A 25,495-nucleotide genomic window follows, 5' to 3' on the forward strand; every position below is an offset into this window, starting at 1 on the left:
AAAAGTTCCTAAATCTATCCCATAGTTTGTAGACGCAATAACGTTTGCACAAACCAATCAATATACGCCTATTGCAATTTTTTTTTTTTTTTACTAAAAAAATGTAGCAGAATATAGATCGGCCTAAACTGATGAGTAAATTTTGTTTTTTTATATTTTTTTTATTAGATATGTATTCTAGTAAAAAGAAATTTGTTTTTTTTGTTTTTTTTTTTCAAAATTGTCGCTCTTTGTTTTTAGCAGCAAAAATAAAAACCGCAGAGATGATCAAATGCCACCAAAAGAAAGCTCTATTTGTGGGGGGAAAAAAGGGCATCAATTTTGTTTGGGTACAGCGCCACGCGACCGCGCAATTGTCAGTTAAAGCGACGCAGTGCCGTATCGCGAAAAATGGCCTGGTCCATTAAGGGGGAAAATCTTTTCCGGGGCTGAAGTGGGTAATCAGGTGTCCAGCAGACAGTTGATTATAAAAGGGTGTTACTTAAAGAAAACCCCTCCCTTTTCATGGTGTCAGGAATGGCACCACATGGAAGAGAAATGTCAAGGCCTGAGAAAGAAAATAATTTCTTTACACAAGAAAGGTGAAGGCAACCAGATCAGGACCCTTTTCACACATACGGACCGTTCATTTCATCAGTTCAGTCATTTGGTTTTGTTTTTTTGTTTTTTCAGTCCACATCTGTTTTTCATCCGTTGTCATCTGTTTTTCGTCCAGTCTGTTTTTTTTTTTTTAAGGGATGAAAAATAGGGTTAAAAAAAAAAAAAAAAAAACAGTTGTTGCCGGAAGCGGATGAAAGCCCACATTCACATTGGGCGAATTTGACATGTCAAATCGCATGCCAAATCTGAGCCTACTGACGGCAACTGCACCGTCCGAATTGCTGCAACGTCGACTTTGCGGCGCCGCACCGGTTCCCAAAAGTAGTTTCTGTACTACTTTTGGCAACTTCAAGGGCGATTTCAATAGACATCTGTGCATGAACCCGCACAAGTGTCTGTTAAATCGCGCCCCACCCCCCCTCCCCCCGAAGTCGGACTGAAATGCCGGCTTGAAATCGTGCGCATTCAGCTGAACTTGCGCAATTTCAAACCCGCATTCAGTGTGAATGTGGGCTAAATGGATGATCGTCCATTTACATCCATTTTTTCCATAGGAATGCATTGATGTCTGTTTTTTTCATCTATCAACGGATGGATGAAAATCTGCCGAACGGTCCGTATGTGTGAACGGGGCCTAACTTATCAGTCAGAATACTGGAGCAAAAGTGACAAAGATGGAACTGCAATCATCTCGCAGAGAGGCCCAGGCCGTCCATGGATGTTATCACCTCGACAGGAGCGTCTTCTGGTGAGAAGGCTTGAAGGAGATCGCCATGCAAGTTCACTGCAATTAGCTATAGAACTAGAAAGCCAAACGTCCCTTTGGATGAAACGCGTTGGGCAGGTCTTTAAACACGCAAGCACACTATGAGTTTATATGGCTCGTTTTTTTTACTACTTTGTTGTAAGTACAGTTTTAATAAATTATTCCGATGCATTACGGGCTTCACTATGGGGGTTGATTTACTAAAGTCAAATACACTTTGCACTACAGGTGCACTTGGAAGTGGAGTCGCTGTAGATCGGAGGGGGACATGCAAGGAAAATTAAACAAAACAGCATTTTTGCTTGTACACGATTGGATGATAAAATCAGCAGAGCTTCCCCTCACCTTTTTTTTTGTGCGAATCCAAGGCGAGTTCAGCCATACAACCTGTGTGGCTGAACTCGCATTGCATGGGATTCGGCGCCGCAGTGTGGGTGCGAATCGCATGCGACGTCTGTGTTCGCTATAGTGTGAACCCAGGCTTAATATCACTTTACGTGTCGCAGGCCATTGTCTGAAAGTGTTCCGAATTGCAAAGACTGCTGTAAGACCAACTCGTGTTTCTGTTCTGTCTTACAAAAAGTTATTTCCATTTCTGTTTTAATTTACAAAAAAAAAAACGAGGCCCCCGCAGTGCTGTGTGTAGGTGATGGGGGGGGGGGGAGCCGGTCGGCAGTAATCTGTTAATCCCAGTATTGTGTATATAGGAGGAGACACCACCATGAATACACAGGAGAACATTTTCACAGCGCACTTATTCCAGAAACATAATGAGCTGCGACTCTTCGGCCAGAATTGTTTGTTTTATGGCTTTCCCCGGATTGTTCTGAAATTCAATCTCTCCGTCTGTAACGTCTGACTTCATTATGACAAAGCATATGGAGTGGAGGAGAGAAGTGTGCCTGTGTGTGGAGCCCCCGTGTCCCCGGAGCCCCGGACAGAGGTCAGGATTACCATCGCTTTGAAGCTGACCCCCTTTTTCTTTTCTTTTCCTCGGCGTCCACCCTCTACAATAGCATGGTGACGGCCCCTTGACAGGCCGCTGCATCCACACCGGCTAATTTGAAGGCTTTGAATAACAGACCCCCCCCCCCCCCCCCCTGTTCATTAGGACAGAACAAAGCTGGACCGTGACCTACAACCCCTGGAAAGTGAAGCCTTGTAACTGGCGAATAATCAACGCGCTTATTTCCTGCCTGGAAGTCGTTTTATGTAAAGCTGACCTCCAGGGAGATATAAGACACAGATTAAAGTGATTTGTAAATTCAGGATTTTTTTGTCCCCTCAAAATAACCAAATTGTTTTACTTAACTGTGGCGTGTGCAGTAGTTTTGCACAGAGCAACCCCAATACTCCTCTTCTGGGGTCCCTCATCGGTGTTCCTGCCCCCCCCCCCCGTTGAGTGCCCACCATAGGACTTGTGTTTGGTTGTTCCTGAGCCCGCTCTGTGTGACCATTAAAGCGACGTTCCACCCAAAAGTGGAGTTAACCTTTAAGCACTCCTTACCCCCTTCTATGCCACATTTGGCATGTCCTTTTTTTTGGGGGGGGGGGGGGAGTGGGTACCTAGTTTTGACAGGTACCCGCTCCCACTTCCGGTCGGGCCGCCTAGGCAGCTCAAACGTAAGTTCTCCTCTCCCTCCCTCCCTGCGACATGTCCCAGAAGATTGCAGGGAGGGAGGGGGAGAGGAGAACTTAAGTTTGAGCCGCCTAGGCGGCCCGAGCGGAAGTAGGAGCGGGTACCAGTACATCGGTACATCGCTGGATCAAGGTTAGGCTAAGGTAGGTATGAAAGGGGGGGGGGGGGCGCAGAAGGTTTTTTTTTTAACCTTGATGCAGAGAGTGTTACTAAACCCAGGAGCCTGCAGTCACTATACCTGATCTCCCACAGTACACAGAACATGGAAATGCAATTATTTTAGTAAATATAAACTGCTAAATACCTTTTCTCATCAGAAGTATATAGCAGTCTTGTGACTTCTATCAGTGTCTGGTTAAAGCTTGTAGGAGATGAAGGAGCTTTTTAATGTGTTTTTTTCTTTCTTCTTGTTTTTTTTCATTCTTTTCTTTTTTTATTTTGACACTTTCTCTTTTGGGAAAAAAAATGGATCACTTTTATTCCTATTACAAGGAATGTAAACATCCCTTTGTAATAGGAATAGTGCATGACAGGTCCTCTTTGTGGTGAGATGTGGGGTCAGTAAGACCCCACATCTCTCCTCCAGGCTGGAAAGGCTGACATTAAAAAAAACAAAAATAAAATATCAAAACAGTCTCTGCCTTTCCAGCCGTGCCCTCCTCTTTACTACCGCCGGCCTGGATGTGACGTCATAACGTCGCGCCCGGCCTCCGAGGGTCATAGAGATGACTGGAGACCATCTGGTCAGAAATCTCTATGGTAAACTTCCAGCGGCAACTGATTCGTTTTCCTGCTCGCTGATCGCAGGGGTGAGCCCGGAGAAGCACCGGAAGGGGGGAGGGGGGACGTCCCCTCCCGCCGCCTGTAAGAATTATCAAGTGGCTGAACTGCCGCTATGATTGTTCTTGCGGTGCACTGAATTGCCGGCCGAAAAAGATATGTGGATGATGCCTGTAGCTACACCCATCATTCAAATATCACCGCTCAAAGTCCAGGACGTCATATGAGGCACCTTCGGGCAGGAAGTGGTTAATGAAGCTCTGTTTTCATTAATGCATTTTTAAATCTATGTTTTAAATGCAAGCATTATCTGCACTCTAATTGGTATCGGCCTCTTACAGTCCCTGTACAGAAGATCTCAAACTTGGAGAGGGGAGAAGCATCACAATGAGCCAGCCAGTTTAACTGCAGTGCACGGAGCATGCTGATAGGAGGAGAGAGCAGAGAGTGACAGAGGGAGAAGTTTATCACTCATTTCTATTTTCCCTGTCTATACCGGCCTTTCTCAAACGTTTTAACATGACGGAACCCTTGAAATAACTTACTGGGCTCAGGGGACCCCCCACTAATATTTTCTGTATCTCCAGTTCAGTGTTGAGGGTCACTGAGAAGAATGCTTCTTATATTTTGTGCTCACTGGGAACATTGGGAAGAATCCCCCCCCCCCCCCCCTTACAGATAGATAAAAATATCTTTGGTGTCAGCGGTTACTCATCTAAGAGGCAGAAATTGCTCAGGGAACCCCTAGCAACCTCTGGAGGAACCCCTGTTGAGCATGGCTGGTCTATACACAGGCTTGTTGAAGGGACAAGACCCTCTAAGTGCTACAGAACTGCAGCACGGACCAATCGATTCCTCTCCTCGAAAGTGGGGCTGTGCTGTGTGGCAGAGCTGTGTAAGTATCAGGCATGGATGGACAGAAATACAAATCTTTTGGGCAGGAAAAAAAAACGGGTCCTGTATATGTATTCAGCGGTTTGCCTGCAGCTTAAGAAATAAGAAAACATGTACTGTGTAGCACAGAAGTACGATTGGATCAGACCATTCAGTATTTTCTTCTTTAATTGCTGATCCATTTCCTATTTTTTTTTTTTCCAGTTTGATGTTCTCACCACAACGAAGTCTTTGCACAAACACATTGAGGCCTCGCAACTCCCACCAAACTTTTATGGAACCTTCCCCTATTGTCACCGCGACTGGCTGTCCTTCCGAACGGTGAGTAGTCCTCTTGGTACTTCCCTCCCATATATCTCCTATTTTATCACTTCATTGGAGGTCGTATCCCCATTGCAGTGCATCTGGAAAGTATTCACAGCGCTTCACTTTTTCCACATTTTGTTATGTTAAAGCCTTATTCCAAAATGGATTTGTTATTTTCCTCAGAATTCTACAAACAACACCCCATAATGACAACGTGAAAGAAGTTTGTTTGAAATCTTTGCAAATTTATTAAAAATAAAAAATGAAAAACAAAATCCCATGTACATAAGTATTCACAGTCTTTGCTCAATACTTTGGTGAAGCTCCTTTGGCACCAATTACAGCCTCAAGTCTTGTTGAGTATGATGCTACAAGCTTGGCACGCCTATTCTTGGGCAGTTTCTTCCATTCTTCTTTGTAGGACCTCTCAAGCTCCATCTGGTTGGATGGGGAGCGTTGGTGCACAGCCATTTTCAGATCTCTCCAGAGATGTTCAAGTCTGGACTCTGGCTGGGCCACTCAAAGGACATTCACAGAGTTGTCCCGTAGCCACTCCTTTGTTATCTTGGCTGTGTGCTTAGGGTCGTTGTCCTGTTGGAAGATGAACCTTCGCCCCAGTCTGAGGTCCAGAGCGCTCTGGAGCAGGTTTTCATCAAGGATGTCTCTGTACATTGCTGCATTCATCTTTCACTCGATCCTGACTAGTCTCCCAGTTCCTGCCGCTGAAAAACATCCCCACAGCATGATGCTGCCACCACCATGCTTCACTGTTGGGATGGTATTGGCCAGGTGATGTCTGGTTTCCTCCAGACATGACACTTGCCATTTAGGCCAAAGAGTTCAATCTTTGTTTCATCAGACCAGAGAATTTTGTTTCTCATGGTCTGAGAGTCCTTCAGGTGTCTTTTGGCAAACTCCAGGTGGGCTGTCATGTGACTTTTACTGAGGAGTGGCTTCCATCTGGCCACTCTACCATACAGGTCTGATTGGTGGAGTGCTTTAGAGATGGTTGTTCTTCTGGAAGGTTCTCCTCTCTCCACAGAGAAATGTTGGAGCTCTATTAGAGTGACCATCGGGTTCTTGGTCACCTCCCTGACTAAGGCCCTTCTCCCCCGATCGCTCAGTTTGGCCGGGCCGCCCGCTCTAGGAAGAGTCCTGGTGGTTCCAAACTTCTTCTATTTACTGATGATGGGAGGCCACTGTGCTCATTGGGACCTTCAATGCTGCAGACATTTTTCTATACCCTTCCCCAGATCTGTGCCTCCATACAATCCTGTGTCGGAGGTCTACAGACAATTCCTTGGACTTCATGGCTTGGTTTGTGCTCTGACATGCACTGTTATCTGTGGGACCTTTATATAGACAGGTGTGTGCCTTTCCACATCATGTCCAATCAACTGAATTTACCACAGGTGGACTCCAATCATGTTGTAGAAACATCTCAAGGATGATAACTGGAAACAGGAGGCACCTGAGCTCAATTTTGAGTGTCATGGCAAAGGCTGTGAATACTTATGTACATGTTATTGTGTTCTTTTTTATTTTTAATAAATTTTGCAAAGATTTCAAACAAGCTTCTTTCACGTTGTCATTATGGGGAATTGTTTGTAGAATTTTGAGGAAAATAATTAATTTAATCCATTTTGGAATCCGGCTGTAACGTAATAAAACGTGTGAAAAGTGAAGCGCTGTGACTACTTTCCGGATGCGCTGTATGTTGTATGTGAGAGATTCTGCAAAGTTGGAAATGAGATAACGAGCTCAATGCTGGATAAGCTGGCTTGTCTTGATGACCATTTAAGATCGACCTGATACTTCCTATGGAAAATAAAGTGTCTTGCTATGATGCTCTGCTACTTGAATTTTTTTATTCTGAATTTATTTTTTTTTTTGCAGAAGTTGGAGACTTTGCAGGACAGCTGTCGTGAGGCCTTCACCTTTCTGCAGAGCGCCATTCAGAACCTGCAGAGCAGCCCCCTGCCTGAGAAGGCCGAGGTGAGGAGCCCAGAGATTCGTCAGGCTGGAAAGATTCTCCAGTTATGAACAGTCCACTAGTAGTTTTTAAATGTATTCTATATGGCCAAAGGGTTTGTGAACACCAGAGCATCACACCTATATGATGTTGTTGGACTGCCCCCTACCTCTGGATCCCTTTCAGAGTCTTCCTTAGTAGTCCCCCCTTACCACCAATCGATGAAGCCCCCTTTTCTTTGAGAGTTACTGAAACTCTCAGATGGCTTCTAGTAAATGTGCATGGCACCACCTCTTGGTGAAGTTTGGTACAGGGTGATGCACTGGAATGGATGGCCCAGTATAGAGAGCATACTGTAAAAGCAATTGCCATCTCCCAGTCAGGTATGTAGAACTAAAGGTGTCTTCCATTTTGTATAGAGTAAGGGGGAGAGTTATAACCCCTGTCAGGGGTTATATATATTCTCCCCAAGGGGACACAAAAAAAAAAAATATAAATATATAACAAAATATAAATATATAACAAAAAAAAAAAAAAAAATATATATATATATATATATATATATATATATATATATATATATATATATATATATATATATATATATATATATATATTATAAATATTTTTTTTTTTTTTTGTGTCCCCTTGGGGAGAATTTCTCTTCACTTCCTGCACCATCGCCAAAACCGGAACATGAGAGGAAAACCCTTTAAAGAGGGAATCCCTGGTTGTCACCTGAGCTACAGCCGTGGCCAAAGGTTTTGGGAAGGACAAGAATATTTATTTTCACAAAGTCTGCTGCTTCGGTTTTTATGATGGCAATTTGCATCTACTCCAGAATGTTATGAAGAGTGATCACATGAATTGCAATTATTTGCAAAGTCCCTCTTTGCCATGTAAATGAACTTAATCCCATAAAAAATATTTCCGCTGCATTTGTGAGAGGAAGGCCTCAGGGCGCCCAAGAAAGTCCTGCAAGCACCAGGACCGTCTCCTACAGTTGATTCGGCTGAGGGATCGGGGGCACCACCAGTGCGGAGATTGCTCAGGAATGGCAGCAAGCAGGTGTGAGGACATCTGTATGTACAGTGAGGAGAAGACTTTTGGAGGATGGCCTGGTGTCAAGAAGGGCTGCCAAGAAGCCACTTCTCTCCAGGAAAAACATCAGAGACAGACTGATATTCTGCAGAAGGTACAGGGGTTGGACTGCTGAGGACTTGGGGGGGGGGGGGGGGGGGGTCGGTCTTTTTTCTCTGACGAATCCCCTTTCCGATTGTTTGGGGTATCCGGGAAAAACCTTGTCCAGAGAAGAAAAGGTGAGTGCCACCACCAGTCCTGTGTCATGTCAACAGTAAAACATCCTGAGACCATTCATGTGTGGGGGCTTCTCAGCCAAGGGAGTGGGCTCACTCACAATTTTTTGCCTAAGAACTCAGCCATGAATAAAGAATGGTACAAAAACATCCTCCGAGAGCAACTTCTACCAACCATCCAAGAACAGCTTGGTGAGGAACATCGCCTTCTCCAGCATGTTGGAGCACCTTCCCATAAGGAAAAAAGTGATAACCAAGTGACTTGGGGAACAAAACATCGAAATTTTGGGTCCGTGGCCTGGAAACTCCCCAAAACTTATTCCGTTGAGAGACAAACTCCAAGCATTGATTATGCAAGAATGGGCTGCTATCAGTCAGGATGTGGCCCAGAAGTTGAGTGATAACATGCCGGGGGGGGTGAATTGCGGAGGCCTTGAAAAAGAAGGGTCAACACTGCAAATATTGACTCTTTACATAAACTTTAAGCCTGGTACACAGTGAGTTTTTTTGGGTTGTACGAAAAAAACAAAAAACTGTCAGCTCCGGTTGGAGCCGCTGTCCTAACTATGTGACGTTGGTACATCAATCTCCCCCGCTGGGCTGTTGTGTTTTGACAGAACACTCAGATCAGCGCTCTCTGCCATTGGCTGAGAGTGCTGATGAGGAGTCGGTCGGCTCCTGGTTTTCCAGAAAGAATGGTCGTCTGACAGAAGCCAGCCAAACAGCCGGCTTCTGTCAGATAGACCGACATACACACGGGCCGAATGTCTGATTTTTAAAATTTTTTTTATTGAACCACCGCCTGATGTCGCCCGACATTCGGCCCGTCTGTGCGGAGCTTTAATGTAATTGTCAATGAAAGCTTTTGACACTTTATGAAATACATGTAAATATACTTCAGTGTAACATCTGACAAAGATCTAAAAACGCTGAAGCAGCAGACTTTGTGAAAATGTAATATTTGTGTCATTCTCAAAACCTTTGGCCAAGGCTGTAGTGTCTCCATTGGAAGATTTCCCCTCTATTCCTGTTCTGGTCATAACCCAAAATTTGGACTTTTTATTTTATTTTCGCTCTCGGTGATAATGCTTAAACAGGAACTAATAGAGAAGGGTGAATCTCACGAATGGGGACACAGACAGCAATAAAAACTGACAGAGGTTCTAATCAGTGTAGCCAACTTCCCGCAGAATTTTTTTACTGATAAAACACTGAAAACTTACTGGCCGAGCACACTTTTTACCGACAACGTGAAAAATGACAAAACTCCTATTAAAAACTAAGACAATTGATATTTAACCGGTTCCCAACCGGCTCACGCAGATATACTGCGGCAGAATGGCTCCCCTTGGGTGAAATTCCTATACTGGTACGTCCTTCCCTTTTTCGGCCACCAGAGCCGCATGCGCTGCCAGAGGCGCGCACCCGCTGCACGGAAGGGGGACCTGATGCGCATGGCCGATGGTCAATATCGCTCCTGGCCACGCACGAGCGCCAGCACGGGGATTTGTTTGTGTAAAGACACAAATCCCTGTGCTGTCAGGGGAGAGGAGACATGTCGTTTGTTCCTACTAAGTAGGAAAAATGACATGTCCCCTCTCCTAGTCAATCCCCCTCCCACCACAGTGGGAACACACAATTAACCCCTTGATCGCCCCCTAGTGTTAACCCCTTCCCTACCAGTGACGTTTACACAGTAATCAGTGCTTTTTTATAGCACGGATCGCTGTATAAATGCCAATGGTCCCAAAAAAAGTGTCACCCCCTCCCCGCGCTGCCTCTAAGCCTAAGAACTGAGAGATCACATGACCGCTGATCACTCAGTTCTCAGTGAGCAGAGAGGTCTGTGCTCTGCCCCTCCAGTGCTCACTGGAGCGCTGGGCTGTAGTGGGGGGGGGGGGGGGGAGCGGGAGCCACTGGCTCAGGCTGTCAGCGGTGTGCTGAGAGGCTGAGCCAGCTGCTGGTCAGGAATCTGGGTGGATCCCATTCACTATTATCGGGATCCTCTCAGAGTCTGGAGTAGCTCTGTGACATCAGGCTTTAGCCCGCCGTCGGCTGATTCTGGGTCACAGGAGTGCAAAAGTGAGCTGCATTTCTGTGACCTGCATGAGAAGTGTGACCAGAAGAGCTTTTTCTACATTTCTATTTTAGGTATTTAGAAGCTATTGACTGTTCATGTGTCAGTAAATATTTCATTCCCTTTTATATCTGTGTTCCATTCAGTGGGATTCCTCCTCCTGCTCGCTGTGTGAATGGATGGAGCCGATGAACTTTTCAGTGGTGGTTTAATAAAAACATTGACTCACTTGTGCTTCTCTCAGGTCTTGCCCTGCGGTGTTCCCGGCCTTCCCCCGAACTACCAATTTCATAACCGTTAAATGTTCGGATTGCAGCAGCAGCACATTCTCACCACTTTATTTGGCCTCATAATTAAACGGAGGAGATACAATGTAAAACTCTAATTATTGGAGAAGGGTTCCTCTGCTCCATCCGTGTTCTGGCCCAGAGTCGCGGATCGGGACTAAAAGACTGGCCCCCCTCTTTAAGTTTTTGGGACAGAAGGAGAAATCATGGACTTTTGTGATTTTTGTGACTACTCTTTTTAAGCAGAACTAAACTATTTTATTCCTTTATAATATTCGGAGCAAGCTCCCCCCCCCCCCCCCCATCCATCCATATCTCCATGCTTTATTTTGTTGAGCAATCCCTTTCAAAAATGCCCCCCTTCCCCCTAGCATTTCTAGCCGTGGACATCTTGAGTAAGGGCAGGTGATTCTTGTAGCATTTACTTCCTGTAAACCATCTACCCTTACCTCAGGCATGCAGGTAGGAGGGGTGTGCTTTAGCTGAGAGGGCCCCTCCTGAATAATCCTGTGTAGAGATCCACTGATACCAATTTTTTTTTTATATGAAACACAAAGTGGGGAAAGGGGAGATCCAGGACTTTAAGGTAACAAATAACAGGGAGGATTAACAAAAAGTGTATTTCTAAAAGTTACATAATTTTTTTTATTAGATATTTAAACATTAAAAAAGCTCTGAGAGCTATATAAATAGAAACATCTAGGACTGATACTATATGTATAATGCTGGAACCAAAGATTTATTATTTTTCACATCAAAGATACTTGAAGAACCCCCAACGTGTTTCAGCTTGCAAAAACATTTTTTCAGTTACTTCCTGGTTTCTGGCCTAGGCCAAAATGATGTCATACATCCCAGGAGTAAAGGTTGCACCGATTTCGATACTAAGCATTCGCATGAGTACTCGTGCAAATGCTCTGTTACATAAAATCAAGAATGCTTGAGAGAACCCCCAACGCATTTCAGCTTGCAAAAACAAACTTATTTCTTTTCATATGGGGAAAGTGACAAGGGTGACCTGGAAGCGTCGCTTTCCGGGTCACCAACAAGAAGGGGGGGGGGGGGGGAGAGCGGACGTGTGTTCGCTGTTCTCTTTCTCCTCCACCCGCCAGCACCCGCTGTCAGTCCCCGGCCTGCAGATGGGCAAGCTGAGCCCTGAATACATGGTGTGGGGAACGAGGGGGGGGGGGGGGTGCCAGTACCGTGTGTGGAAGCAATAAGGTGGCAGTGCAGCTGTCTGAATACCTCCACCTGACAGGAGTCCGCTTGTAAATTTCACACAATCCTGCAGCCATCGGATTGTGTGTGAACCCCCCTCCCCAGGTTGGCGAAAAGCTTTAGAAAAAGAAAACATTAAAAGAAAAAAAATTCATTTTGACTGGCTCCTATATACTCATTTTTACAGTGCCTAGTGGAAAATCCGGCCCCCTGGCGGGGCGATTCCTGTCCAAATCGCATTAGGTTTCCCGCACCGCTCCTGCGTGCACCCAGACTGAAGTCACTATGACAAGTCCCGGGGTTCATACAAGCGGGTGCGGGAAAACCGCATGCAATTCGGACAGGAATTGCACCACATTCCTGATCATGCGATTCTTTGCAGTGTGATTTGGAGCCCATTTGTTTTGTGTGGGCTCAAATCGCACCGCAAAAAGGTATCGGTTTTATGTATCCGGAGCATTTGCACGAGTACTCATGCAAAGGCTTAGTGTCGACGTCGGTGCAACCTTACTCCTGGGATGTATGACATCATTTTGGCGAAGGCCAGAAACCAGGAAGTAACTGAAGAAATGTAAAAAAAAAAAAAAAAAAAAGTTGAAAACAAGTAAATGGAGAATATCTTCCTATCTATGTACTGAGGGTGGCAGCATAAGGATTACAAATGGTTCATGTTGATTGAGAGTTTAGTTTCACTGTGACCGGCATGCATACAGTTACTATGAAGGAGTATATCTGATGTGAGATTTGTTGTCAGATGTGTGAATTGTAGGTATTGAGGTAAGTGAGTGTATATATACTCTCTTCCTGACCCCATATACTGATCCAGCAATACTGCTATAGATTTCTTTTCACATTGCATCCTGCCAAGGCCAGATCTGTTTTTTTTTTTTTTTTTTTTTTTTCCAGTGTTCTTATCTCTGCTGATAGTGTCTGGTAATGGGACTGGTCTGCATTGGATCTCTGATAAGAATTGTCTTTTTATGTGGCAGGAGGCCAGTCTCCAGCTGGCCAGGTTCGGGCAGTTAATGCGGGCGGTCCTCGAGGACACGAGGCTGGTGAAGCTGCAGACTGAAGGGGGCGCTGTGCTGGCCAGGCTGAGGAAGGAAGAGTCGTGCGTGATGCTCACAGATGATTACAGGTAAAGTTCTGCAAGTCGTCATGTAACCGCTCCATCTTTTCTCATTACTTTCCGTCAAGCCTCAGCTGAGGTTCTGCGTGTAGCACAAGCATTCGGGCAACTCCATTGGACTTTTTGTTCCGTATGGGCCACTCATACAGAGAAGAACCTTCTGTCTAGTGCAAATAAGTATACACTGATCAGCCCTAACATTCTGAACACTGACAGGTAAAGTGAATAACATTGATTATCTTGTTACAATGACTCCTGAAAGTGGGTGGGATATATTAGGCAGCAAGTGAACATGTTGTCCCTGAAGTTGTGTTCAAAGCAGAAAAAATGGGCAAGCATAAGGATTGGAGGGGCTTTGACATGGACCAAATTGTAATGGCTAGACGACTGGGTCAGAGCAACTCCAAAACTGCAGCTCTTGTGGGATGTTTCCGGTCTGCAGGGGTCAGGACCAACCAAAAGTCTGGAAGGGGCTGGCTCATTGATGGAGGTGGGGAAGGAAGGCACGTTGATGGTAGGGGGAGGGAAGGCACGTTGATGGATGAGGGGAGGGAAGGCTCATTGATGGAGGCGGGGGGAGGGAAGGCTCATTGATGGAGGCGGGGAGGGGAAGGCTCATTGATGGAGGCGGGGGGAGGGAAGGCTCATTGATGGAGGTGGGGGGAGGGAAGGCTCATTGATGGAGGCGGGGGGAGGAAAGGCTCATTGATGGAGGCGGGGGGAGGGAAGGCTCATTGATGGAGGCGGGGGGAGGGAAGGCTCATTGATGGAGGCGGGGGGAGGGAAGGCTCATTGATGGAGGCGGGGGGAGGGAAGGCTCATTGATGGAGGCGGGGGGAGGGAAGGCTCATTGATGGAGGCGGGGGGGAGGGAAGGCTCATTGATGGAGGCGGGGGGAGGGAAGGCTCATTGATGGAGGCGGGGGGAGGAAAGGCTCATTGATGGAGGCGGGGGGAGGGAAGGCTCATTGATGGAGGCGGGGGGAGGGAAGGCTCATTGATGGAGGCGGGGGGAGGGAAGGCTCATTGATGGAGGCGGGGGGAGGGAAGGCTCATTGATGGAGGCGGGGGGAGGGAAGGCTCATTGATGGAGGCGGGGGGAGGGAAGGCTCATTGATGGAGGCGGGGGGAGGGAAGGCTCATTGATGGAGGCGGGGGGAGGGAAGGCTCATTGATGGAGGCGGGGGGAGGGAAGGCTCATTGATGAAGGCGGGGGGAGGGAAGGCTCATTGATGGAGGCGGGGGGGAGGAAAGGCTCATTGATGGAGGCGGGGGGAGGGAAGGCTCATTGATGGAGGCGGGGGGAGGGAAGGCTCATTGATGGGGGGGTGGGGAGGGAAGGCTAGCCGTGAAGTCCGATCCAATAGAAGAGCTACTGGAGCTCAAATTGCTGAAAAAGTGAATGCTGGATCTGATAGAAAGGTGTCAGAACATACAGAACATCGCAGTTTGTTGTGTATGGGGCTGTGTAGCCACACACTGGTTAGGGTCCCCATGTTGACTTGTATTCACGGCCAAAAGCACCTAATGGGCAGGTGAGCATCAGAACCGAACCATGGAGCTATGGTGGCCTGGTCTGATAAATTCAAGAATGGTTCGAGGAACACAATGAGTTCCAGGTGTTGACTTGGCCCCCAAATTCTCCAGATCTCAATCCAGTCAAGCATCTGTGAGCTGTACTGGAAAAACACCAGATCACTATGGATCAGCCCAAAGAGCAGCAAAGTAGTAGCTGCCTGCATGAAGACTCCGTTTGACTCAACCTTTGGACTAAGGCATCTGATAAGGGAGAGGAGGCTCTGCTCTTACTCGCTCACATGTTTATGTAAATTTCAGCTTGAGCTGCAGCACTTTGTAAACAGGCTTTTTTACAGCAGGCGGTAGGTAGACAGATGGAAGTGTAGAAAGGAGCCTGAAGTGCCACCTGCTGGCTGTGTGGTAGGTAGACAACTACATTTTATTTAAAAGCAAGATTTTGTAGGTAAAAAAATGATTACATAAAAATAGTTTTCTAATTTTTATTTTTTCGGTCCTGACCATCATAATTCTAGAATGAAAATATGTAAAAAGCCATCATACATTCTCCCCAATCCTCTCTGATAGAAGCTGTCCTTGAAATCAGCCAGCAGGAGATACGTTATCTGGAAAGGAAAGTGTTAAAGCGAGGAGAGGAATGGCAGCGGGCGATAAAGAAAGTGTTGGCGGAAACGCGAGGTTATCCGTCAGCAAAGCCCTGGCTCGGGGAGCGATTTTCCAGCCGCTCTCCCCTCCCTGAGTCTGGAATCCGACTGAAGCCGCTGGAACTGTGAAATGTTTTTTTCCTCCAGCGCTCTCATCTGCTGGCTGAGCGGCCAGCGGGGACGGACCCGTGACCCCACAATCCCAGAGTGCAGTGTGGATGTGCATAGAATCCGCCACCTGTCCGGACAGCCACTGAAATATGATCCGGGGGGGGGGTGTCACTCCGCAATATTCAAATTTCAACGTCGATCGAAATAAACTGGGGACCTTATAATGCAACCACACAGTGCGGTGCTGGAGCTCTAACCAAGTAAACATGTTTCCCGTTTGTTTTAGCCAAAAAAATAATCAAAATAAAGTAGCAGAATATAAAACAAACCATAAAACATGTCAGCTATAGTCTGTCGTAGTAGATTTTAAATTCACGTGAATCGCTTAGCACACGTGTTCTGTATTCTAGACGTCTGTTAATGAATTTCTAAAGTAGAAAACATTTGTACTGTAACTGTATGCAGTCTGTTCTTCTTCTTCTTCTTCCTCTTCTTCCTCTTCTTCCTCTTCTTCTTCCTTCTTGTTTCTTCCTCTTCTTCTTCCTTCTTGTTTCTTCCTCTTCTTCTTTCTTCCTCTTCTTCTTCCTTCTTGTTTCTTCTGCTTCTTCCTCTTCTTCCTCTTCTTCCTCTTCTTCCTCTTCTTCTTCCTTCTTGTTTCTTCTGCTTCTTTCTTCTTCCTCTTCTTCCTCTTCTTCCTCTTCTTCTTCCTTCTTGTTTCTTCTCCTTCTTTCTTCTCCTTCTTTCTTCTTCTTCGTTTTTCCTTCTTTCTTCCTTCTTCTTTTTCTTCTTCCTTCTTCCTTCTTCCTTTTTCCTTCTCCTTCTCCTTCTCCTTCTCCTTCTCCTCCTTCTTCTCCTTCTCCTTCTTTCTTCCTTTTTCCCTTTCCTTCTTCTCTTTCTTTCGTCTTCCTTCTTTCTTTCGTCTTCCTTCTTTCTTTCTTTCTTTCTTTCTTTCTTTCTTTCGTCTTCCTTCTTTCTTTCTTTCGTCTTCCTTCTTTCTTTCTTTCTTTCGTCTTCCTTCTTTCTTTCTTTCTTTCGTCTTCCTTCTTTCTTTCTTTCTTTCGTCTTCCTTCTTTCTTTCTTTCGTCTTCCTTCTTTCTTTCTTTCGTCTTCCTTCTTTCTTTCTTTCGTCTTCCTTCTTTCTTTCTTTCGTCTTCCTTCTTTCTTTCTTTCGTCTTCCTTCTTTCTTTCTTTCGTCTTCCTTCTTTCTTTCTTTCGTCTTCCTTCTTTCTTCCATATTTCTCGTTCTTTCTCCTTTCTTCCTTTCTTCTTCTTCTTCTTCTTCTTCTTCTTCTTCCTTCTTCTTCTTTCTCTTTTTTTTTTATTTGGTATGCCATTAATATTTTTATTATAACTTTAGATGCAGACCGAGCTGTCCAGAAACAAGTGACTGCTACAGGGGTTCAGACAAACCATAGAACACTGAGGCTGCATTCACACTACAGCGTTTTAAATCGCAGGCAGATTTGCCGCGGATCTGCCCGCAATCTGACAGCCCCGACATGTAAATGACAATAAGCGGGACTCGCATTTGAGATGCCATTCATTTGACACTCGCCTGTCCCATGATCCAGGGATGCGGCCGCCCGAAGCCTCGCTCCTTTCCCTCTTCTCTCCGCAGCACCGGCATTGCAAGTGTGAGACCTGGCTTTGACAGCTTTCAGCCTTGCAGCCCGGTGCGCGAGTCGCGCTGCACGCCCCGAGTGGCCAGGCAATCTTCTGGGACCTGTGACGTGTCCCAGAAGATTGCAGGGAGGGGAAGAGGAGAACTTCCGCTTGTGCCGCCGCAGTGCTACGAGCGGAAGTGGGAGCTGGGTACCTGTCAAAACTAGGTAGCTGCCCCCCCCCCAAAAAAAATTGACATGCCAAATGCGGCATGTCTGGGGGTCAGGAGTCCTTAAAGCAGAAGTCCCACTTTTGGGTGATACTCCGCTTTAACTCTAACTCCTTGCCTTAACAAATTGAAAAATCTTAGTGATAATGAATAAGAAATGGAAAAGCTGAAAAAAATCTTAAAAAACCTAGCAACAAATTATAAAACAGATTACATTTTTCTCTATTGGCTATTAAAAAAATGCCAAAGCTCAAAAACGCTTTATAAACACTGTACACAAACGTGCAAAAAAAGCTCAAATGCACATACAAGCGCATGACAAAACGCCCGAAAAAATGCTCAGAAACGTGCCGCTTATGTGTGAACGCAGCCTTAGGGTGGTATGTGCCCAGGGACGAGTGCACGGAATTGAAGCCGTATGCATTTCAGACATTCGCCCCCAAGGCACATACTACCCTAAACATTTGTGCCACTTGGTGCTACTGCCAGCCACAGCAAGTGTCAGCCTCAGGGCTGGGCACCGCGCCTCTACCCTCTGCCCGCATCTAAATGCTGAAACCTCGCGCATCACAGTGACATTTCTGGTGTGCATTGAGCCCTAGACTTGCTGTGCAGAGAGGTGGATTGGTGTGGAATGCTGATCTCCCTTCTTCCAGTGCCAGGGATTTGGGGACAATTAATAATCAGAATGATTCAGGTACTTATGCCAAACTGCTACAAAAATCTGTACCCATTGTTCTATAAGATCCATCGATCAGAGCCAAGATCTCCCAGATTGGACACCAATCCCTCTTGTCTCTATGTCTCTCCTTGCTGTGTTCTTCATTTCTGTCTTCACCTCCGTGTCTCTAGTAGGACATGCCATTGCCATGTGCTCACTGCCAGTCATTCTGCCGGTGTCCTGTAGCAGCGGGCTGTGTGGTTGGACGGGGACAGCAGGGTGACATTAGGACACCGATACTGGAGACACGAGCAGTGCGGTGTGTGTGTGTGTGAATGGGCTAGGTTTTCCTTCTCCTGCTTTAAAGCGGTATTAAACCCCAAAAGCAAAGATTTATTATATTGCAGTAGACGTGTGCACTGACGAAAAATTCATTCTTTTCCTGCACTGGAATGCAGCAAAATGTATCGAATGCGCTGGAACGCATCAAAAACGCACCAGACCCCAAAAAAACAGGAAAAAAAAAAAAAAAAGCATCTGGCATGCATGCAAAAAGGCACCGGAACGCGCCAAAAACACGTAAACGAATCTTCTGCTGAGCGTTTTTGTGGTGTGAACCAGCCCTTAGTCTGTAGCTCGGGATGGACAAGGAGCTGGAGGAGGAGTCTGCAGGAGCCTGGCATTGCCCCTTGCGATCCACGGTTTATGGTTGCAATGCTTTGCAGACGCATTGGCAAAAAAAGGGAAAAAAAAAAAAACAGCTGCAACTGCAGAGTGAGCTGGAGCTTGGCTTTTACTTTGTTAGCGTATCTAAATCTGCTAGTACATCTAGCAGTCCCCTCCCCACAGACTGACAATGCTGCTGTCCAAATGTGCCCCCTGTGCTCCTTCATCCAGAGTGTGGGGTGGGGGGGGGGGTCTAATACAAGAGGTGTGCTACTAGCCAGATCACCAGGTAAAAAAAGCCAAAAAAAAACAAACAAAAACAAATGCAGCCACCACATCTAATGATTGGAAGCTGCAATATATTAAAGTTTTAGTTCTGGGTTTAATATCGCTTATAAGGAAATCCAGCAGTAAAATCCATTCCAGATGTCTATTGCCATTCTGATATCTTAGTTGAGATATATATATATATATATATATATATATATATATATGATTTCTTGTTGAACTAGATGGACTTTGTGTCTTTTTTTTCAGCTGCTGTGTGTAACTTTGTATGAAGTATTTCATATACTGATGTTTGGTGGAGTATATAGAGTTTGTGTGTCTCTCCCCAGGGAGGCGGTGGAGGTGGCGGCGGAGCTGTACAATGGGGTGGATGAAGGGGTTCACACGCTGGTGAAACTGTCCAACAAGCGCATCCAGCAGATGGAACTGGTCATCGAGTTCCAGGCGTTTGAAGAGCGGTTTAAGGAGGTGAGGAAGGCTGGAAGTCCGGCTTGGAGCAACGCAATGTATGAACTTCCGCCAGATATAACATGACCATTCACAAAGGGAAAGTACAGAATATTTTTTTCGCTCAGGAATACTTTGAGTTATGGTTGCTGTGCGCACTGTCATAGCAAAGAATGACTATTGTGCGTTGCGACTTTGCCACCTCGGCGAACATGTACTTCTGATTTCACTGCACACTGTGAGCTTCTCACAATGTGCAGGTCAAATAGAGCTCGCCTCATTTCCCTGGCTGGAGGATGTGCAGCATCATCTAGCACTTGCTTCCCAAGCCTTACTGCCCCTGGCCCCACCCCTTTCTTTCATTGGATTTCAGTTCTTTCAATCTTGGAGGCTCAGCATCACATGTGGGCGTTACCTTGGGGTGGCCTGCCAAGAAATGTCCACACCTCCAGACTGACACTCATTAGATTTGTGTGATGGGGCTGGACCAAAAGACCCGAGGCTTGCTTCATGGCAGATGTGCAATGGAGTGGGTCCTCCTTCCAAGGAGCTGATGGGTAATGAAGTTGTAGGGGTGTAGGTGGACCTTGTTCTGCTCCTTGGCTGCTACTTCTCTGATTGGGACAAAAAGAGCTCTGAGCAGATGATGAACTCTGGGGTGGGTATTGAGTATTGTCTGGTACAAAAGTTCAGATCACTCAGAGGTCTTTGTAAAAATTGTTATTGGTTGAGAGCATCGTGTAAAGCTGACGTGTCTCAGGGAATGGAGGAGGCTGCCCTTCCCCTTCCTCTTCTCCTTCTCCTTCTCCTTCCCCTTCTCCTTCCTCTTTCCCTTTCCCTTTACCTTTCATCTTCCTCTTCCTCTTTCCCCTTTCCCCTTTCCCCTTCTCCTTTCCTCTTTCCCCTTCCTCTTTCCCCTTCCTCTTTCCCTTTCCCCTTTTTCCCCTTCCCTTCCCCTTTCCCCCTTCTCCTACCTCTTTCCCCTTCCTCTTTCCCCTTCCCCAGCCCCTTCCACTTCTTCCCCTTTCCCAGCCCCTTCCACTTCTTCCCCTTTCCCCAGCCCCTTCCACTTCTTCCCCTTCCACTTTTTCCCCTTCTCCTTCCTCTTTCCCTTTCTCCTTCCTCTTTCCCCTTCCTCTTGCCCCTTTCTCCTTCCTCTTGCCCCTTCCTCCTTCCTTTTGCCCCTTCCTCCTTCCTTTTGCCCTTCCTCCTTCCTTTTGCCCCTTCCTCCTTCCTCTTGCCAATTCCTCCTTCCTCTTGCCAATTCCTCCTTCCTCTTTCCCCTTCCTCCTTCGCCTTCCTCAGCCCTTCCACTTCTTCCCCTTTCCCCTTTCTCCTTCCCCTTTCCCCTTTCTCCTTCCCCTTTCCCCTTTCTCCTTCCCCTTTCCCCTTTCCTTCCTCTGGGCTGTCAAATCTTAACAGCACTGTGAGAGCCATCCCGGCAGCTCGTAGTGGCGTCAGGATTGGACAGCCCTTTGAAAGTCTTGGAGGCCTATCTCATGAAACGCGTAGCCTTTATTTGATGCTGTTAATAAACATATTAAAAAGAACCTCTGAGTGATATGAAGTTTTTTTTTTTTTTTTACTAGGCGATCCCTAGAGTCCATGCACACTCGGCAGCAGAAAAAATTCCAGAACTGTTGGCAGAAAAAAAATCAGCATGAAAAAACTTTCCTATGGAGCATATTTTACACGCGTGTGGACATATTTACGCATGTTTGCGTATATAAGCGTTTTTTTCACGAAACACTAGAAAAATCTAAACTTTAAATGTTTGACGCACCTAAATTCAGCATTTAGGCTCATTTACACGTTTTGAGGCATGTTTACACAAGTTTAGTTGCATAATGTGATGATTTCTTTCTCAGACTGTAAATGCCCCTCCTCCTTTTTTTCAGCCTATAAACGCTCCTTCTTATTTTTTCAGCCTATAAACGCCCCTCCTCCTTTTTTTTCAGCCTATAAACGCCCCTCCTCCTTTTTTTTTTTCAGCCTATAAACGCCCCTCCTCCTTTTTTTTTTTCAGCCTATAAACGCCCCTCCTCCTTTTTTTTCAGCCTGTAAACGCCCCTCCTCCTCCTTTTTTTCAGCCTGTAAACGCTCCTTTTTTACTTTTTTTTTTTTTTTTAGCGTATAAACGCCCAAGTGTGCGTGGATACATAGGCTAACCTAGAGCTGCTCCAACAGGCTGATAGAAAAAGTGCCAAGAGCATTTTTCATGCCCAGTGTGCAGGAGGCCTCACTACCCACCCCAGAGTTTTTCCACCCATCAAGGCATTTTGATATTTGCACAATGCCTCCCAAGAAGCCAGCCCACTGCTTGCATCAGGACTGAGGGCTCTTAAGAGGAGTACTGAGGCCGGGGACTGTGATATTTTCAGCACGCTATGTACAGGCCCCTCCCACCAGCCATGATCTGCCCGCATTGCATAGAGAAGCACAGTGACCCATGGTGGTGATATCACTGGATCAGAATAAGATATGTAATGAAAACCAGCTTAGTTAACAAAAAATAAATAAAAAATACTCATTTCTATCTTGCTGAAGGAAGGAGGAAAGAGTCAGGGAAGGAAAATCTGAGTAGATTAAAATTTAGTGATATTTATTTTTGGGAACATTTTTAGGTTCATCAGGAGATAATAATAATAATAATAATATTAATAATAATACACAGAGTTAAAAGAATTCATCCCTATTGGCGCATTGTATGTGTATTGTTCGTTCGTTGACTGAACCCTCGTAGGTGATCGATTGTCAGGCTCTGGGTGACACTTCTCTCCCTCCATCTCTTGTAGGTGAGCGGTTGGATCGAGCACGTGGGCGAGCGATTACTTGGTGAATGTAGTGTTCTAGAAGATTCGCTGGAGGTCCTTCTTCAAACGCAGAGACACTTCCAGGAGTTTGATGGCGTGGCATGTGTAAGTGGGGGGGACCCGGAACTCCGACAGTTACATAGGGTGAAAAAAAGATGCAAGTCCATCGAGTTCAATCAGTTGTCACTTATCGGGTTCAATAACCGTCACATACTGTGTGCATTAAATAAGCCTCATTGTGTCGCAGCGGCAGAAAGAACTGTCTGGGTTGCAACCAGCAAAAAAAAATAAAAAATGGTTTTGGGAAAGGAGAGCAAACTTACGTTGGTTGATACAGCAACATAGATGGTTATCTTTGACATGTTGGTTGTGGGCAACACAGACTGGGGTTTACTTACTAAAACTGGAGACTGGTTTCTATGCAAAGCAGCACCAGATTTTGCAGTCTCCAGTTTTAGTAAAACAACCCCAGTCTGTGTTGAAATAACTATCTGTGTTGCTGTATCAACCAATGTAACTTTGCTCTCCTTTCCCAAAACCAGGGTTTTTGCTGGTGGCAACCCCAGATGATTTCTTTCTGCCGCTGCAACAAAATGAAGCTTATTTAGTTCCGCAACAGCTGGGGGGGGGGGGGGTGGGCTTTACAGCTAGAGAAACATGGGGGAGGGCTTCACAGTGACTGACCACTGTGATAGCCAATCAGAGGCTATCACAGTGATCAGGTGACCCAGAACCAGGAGTTCTGGGCTCCGATAGTTACGGGCTCCGATCGTTAGTACGAGGCCCGGGGCTCCCGGTGAGACCGCAGTCTCTATGCTGGGAGCGTGCTGTGCACTGCGCTCCCAGCACAAAGACAGAGGGGAAAGACGGAGAGAGAGTGAGAGAGGAGAGAAAGTGAGAGAGGAGAGAGAGTGAGAGAGGAGAGAGAGTGAGAGAGGAGAGAGAGAGTGAGAGAGGAGTGAGAGAGTGAGAGAGGAGTGAGAGAGTGAGAGAGGAGTGAGAGAGTGAGAGAGGAGTGAGAGAGTGAGGGAGGAGGAGGAGAGTGAGGGAGGAGGAGGAGAGTGAGGGAGGAGGAGGAGGAGAGTGAGGGAGGAGGAGGAGGAGGAGAGTGAGGGAGGAGAGAGAGTGAGAGAGGAGGAGGAGAGAGAGTGAGAGAGGAGGAGGAGAGAGAGTGAGAGAGGAGGAGGAGAGAGAGTGAGAGAGGAGGAGGAGAGAGAGTGAGGGAGGAGAGTGAGTGAGTGAGGGAGGAGAGTGAGTGAGGGAGGAGAGTGAGTGAGGGAGGAGAGTGAGGGAGGGAGGAGAGTGAGGGAGGGAGGGAGGAGAGTGAGGGAGGGAGGGAGGAGAGTGAGGGAGGGAGGGAGGAGAGTGAGAGAGTGAGGGAGGAGAGTGAGAGAGGGAGGAGGAGAGAGAGTGAGAGGGAGGAGGAGAGAGAGTGAGAGGGAGGAGGAGAGAGAGTGAGAGGGAGGAGGAGAGAGAGTGAGAGGGAGGAGGAGAGAGAGTGAGAGGGAGGAGGAGAGAGAGTGAGAGGGAGGAGGAGAGAGAGTGAGAGGGAGGAGGAGAGGGAGTAGGAGAGAGAGTGAGAGGGAGGAGGAGAGAGAGTGAGAGGGAGGAGGAGAGAGAGAAAGAGTGAGAGGGAGGAGGAGAGAGAGAAAGAGTGAGAGGGAGGAGGAGAGAGAGAAAGAGTGAGAGGGAGGAGGAGAGAGAGAAAGAGTGAGAGGGAGGAGGAGAGAGAGAAAGAGTGAGAGGGAGGAGGAGAGAGAGAAAGAGTGAGAGGGAGGAGGAGAATGATGGGGATTAGGAGAGGGAGAAGGGGGAGAGAAGGGGAGTGAGAGAGGAGGAGGAGAGAGAGAGACACACACGGGGGAGGGAGAGAGAGAAGGAGAGAGAGAGAGAGAGAGACACACACAGGGGTGGGCTTCACAGTGACTGATCAATGTGATCGCTGTGATAGCCTCTGATTGGCTATCAGGTGACCCGGACCAGGAGTTCTGGGTCCTGATCGTTAGTACGAGGCCTGGGGCTCCCGGTGAAACTGCAGTCTCTATGCTGGGAGCGCACTGTGCGGTGCGCTCCCAGCACAAAAAGCCTCACTTGACTGGGCTTTTTTTTTTTCTTCGTGGGGCCGCATATATGCGTATCTGTCTTTGTGCTGGAAGCGCACCGCACAGCGCGCTCCCAGCATAGAGACTGCGGTCTCACCGGGAGCCCCAGGCCTCATACTAACGATCGGAACCTGGAACACCTTGTTCTGGGTCACCTGATCACTGTGATAGCCTATGATTGGCTATCACAGTGGTCAGTCACTGTGAAGCCCTCCCCTATGTTTCTCCAGCTGTAAAGCCCACCCCTCCAGCTGTTGCGGAAATAAATGAGCCTCATTTTGTCGCAGCGGCAGAAAGAACTGTCTGGGGTGCAACCAGCAAAAAAAAATCAGGTTTTGGGAAAGGAGAGCAAACTTACATTGGTTGATACAGCAACATAGACAGTTATCTTTGACATGTTGGTTGTGGGCAACACAGATTTGGGGTTGTTTTAGTAAAACTGTACAGTGCAAAATCTGGTGCAGCTCTGCATAGAAACCAATCAGCTTCCAGGTTTTATTCCCAAAGCTTAACCTCTTGATGCTGACAGTACACATATTTGCAGCCTCACTGGACTTAATTAAAGAAGCTGATTGGCTACCATGTAGAGCTGCACCAGATTCTGAGTGCTCTAGTTTTAGTAAATCCCCCCCCCCCCCCCAGTGGCTTAGTGGATAAACTTTCTGCCTTGCCCTGCCCTGTGTTCGAATACCCGTCAGGACACTATCTGAATAGTTCTTCCTGTGCTTGTGTGGTATTCCCAGGTACTCTGCTTTCCTCCCCATTTTCCAAAGACCTGCTGGTAGGTTAATTGGCCCCTTTCTATACTGGCCCTAGTAAGTGTATGTATGAATGTGAGTTGGGGATTTTGGATTGTAAGCTCCTTGGGGGCAGTAGTCATGTGAATGTATAATATAAATGTAAAGCACTGTGTAAATTTGCAGCACTATATAAATAAAATAATAAGGTTGTTTAGTCCCGATGCATGGGATCCGGGTGGAAGGCACAGGTGCAGCCTGTAAAACTCTCTATGAGAGGTTGAAAGCTGCTGGATGGCTCACCAAGTGGTACGAATGTTTGGGGCGGTGTGTCCCCTGGGTACGAATGCCTGGAATGCAGGCACTCTGTGTTCTGGAAATTCTTCCCCGGGCGCATACGGCCCTAAATGTTCGCACAATGGGCACCGCCCAGCTGCAGCAGCTTTCAGCCTCTGAGAGTTTACAGCAGGGGTCTTAAACTAGCGGCCCTCCAGCTGTTGCGGAACTACAAGTCCCACCATGCCTCTGCCTATGGGAGTCATGCTTGTAACTCAGCCTTGCAATGCCACATGGGAATTGTAGTTCTGCAATAGCTGGCGGGCCACCAGTTTGAGACCCCTGCTTTTCAGGCTGCCAGCAGCGGGGCTGGATGATGCACCCAGTACCTTTTTTTCTC

The 25,495-nt window shown here is 46.8% G+C and overlaps 1 protein-coding gene across 2 annotated transcripts in view; it reads left to right on the top strand.

Moving 5' to 3' along the window:
- The window catches only part of PLEKHG4 (pleckstrin homology and RhoGEF domain containing G4), a 174,028-nt gene that overhangs the window by 80,611 nt on the left and 67,922 nt on the right, over positions 1-25,495 (top strand). For both annotated transcript variants that reach the window (XM_073605844.1, XM_073605846.1), the window contains exons 8-12: positions 4,884-5,000; positions 6,882-6,980; positions 12,845-12,993; positions 19,050-19,188; positions 21,963-22,085. In XM_073605844.1, the coding sequence (XP_073461945.1) occupies positions 4,884-5,000; positions 6,882-6,980; positions 12,845-12,993; positions 19,050-19,188; positions 21,963-22,085 (627 nt within the window). The remainder of the gene's footprint in view (positions 1-4,883; positions 5,001-6,881; positions 6,981-12,844; positions 12,994-19,049; positions 19,189-21,962; positions 22,086-25,495) is intronic.

This window comes from Aquarana catesbeiana, linkage group LG11 (assembly GCF_042186555.1).
Source record: "Aquarana catesbeiana isolate 2022-GZ linkage group LG11, ASM4218655v1, whole genome shotgun sequence".
NCBI classification, from domain to species: domain Eukaryota; kingdom Metazoa; phylum Chordata; class Amphibia; order Anura; family Ranidae; genus Aquarana; species Aquarana catesbeiana.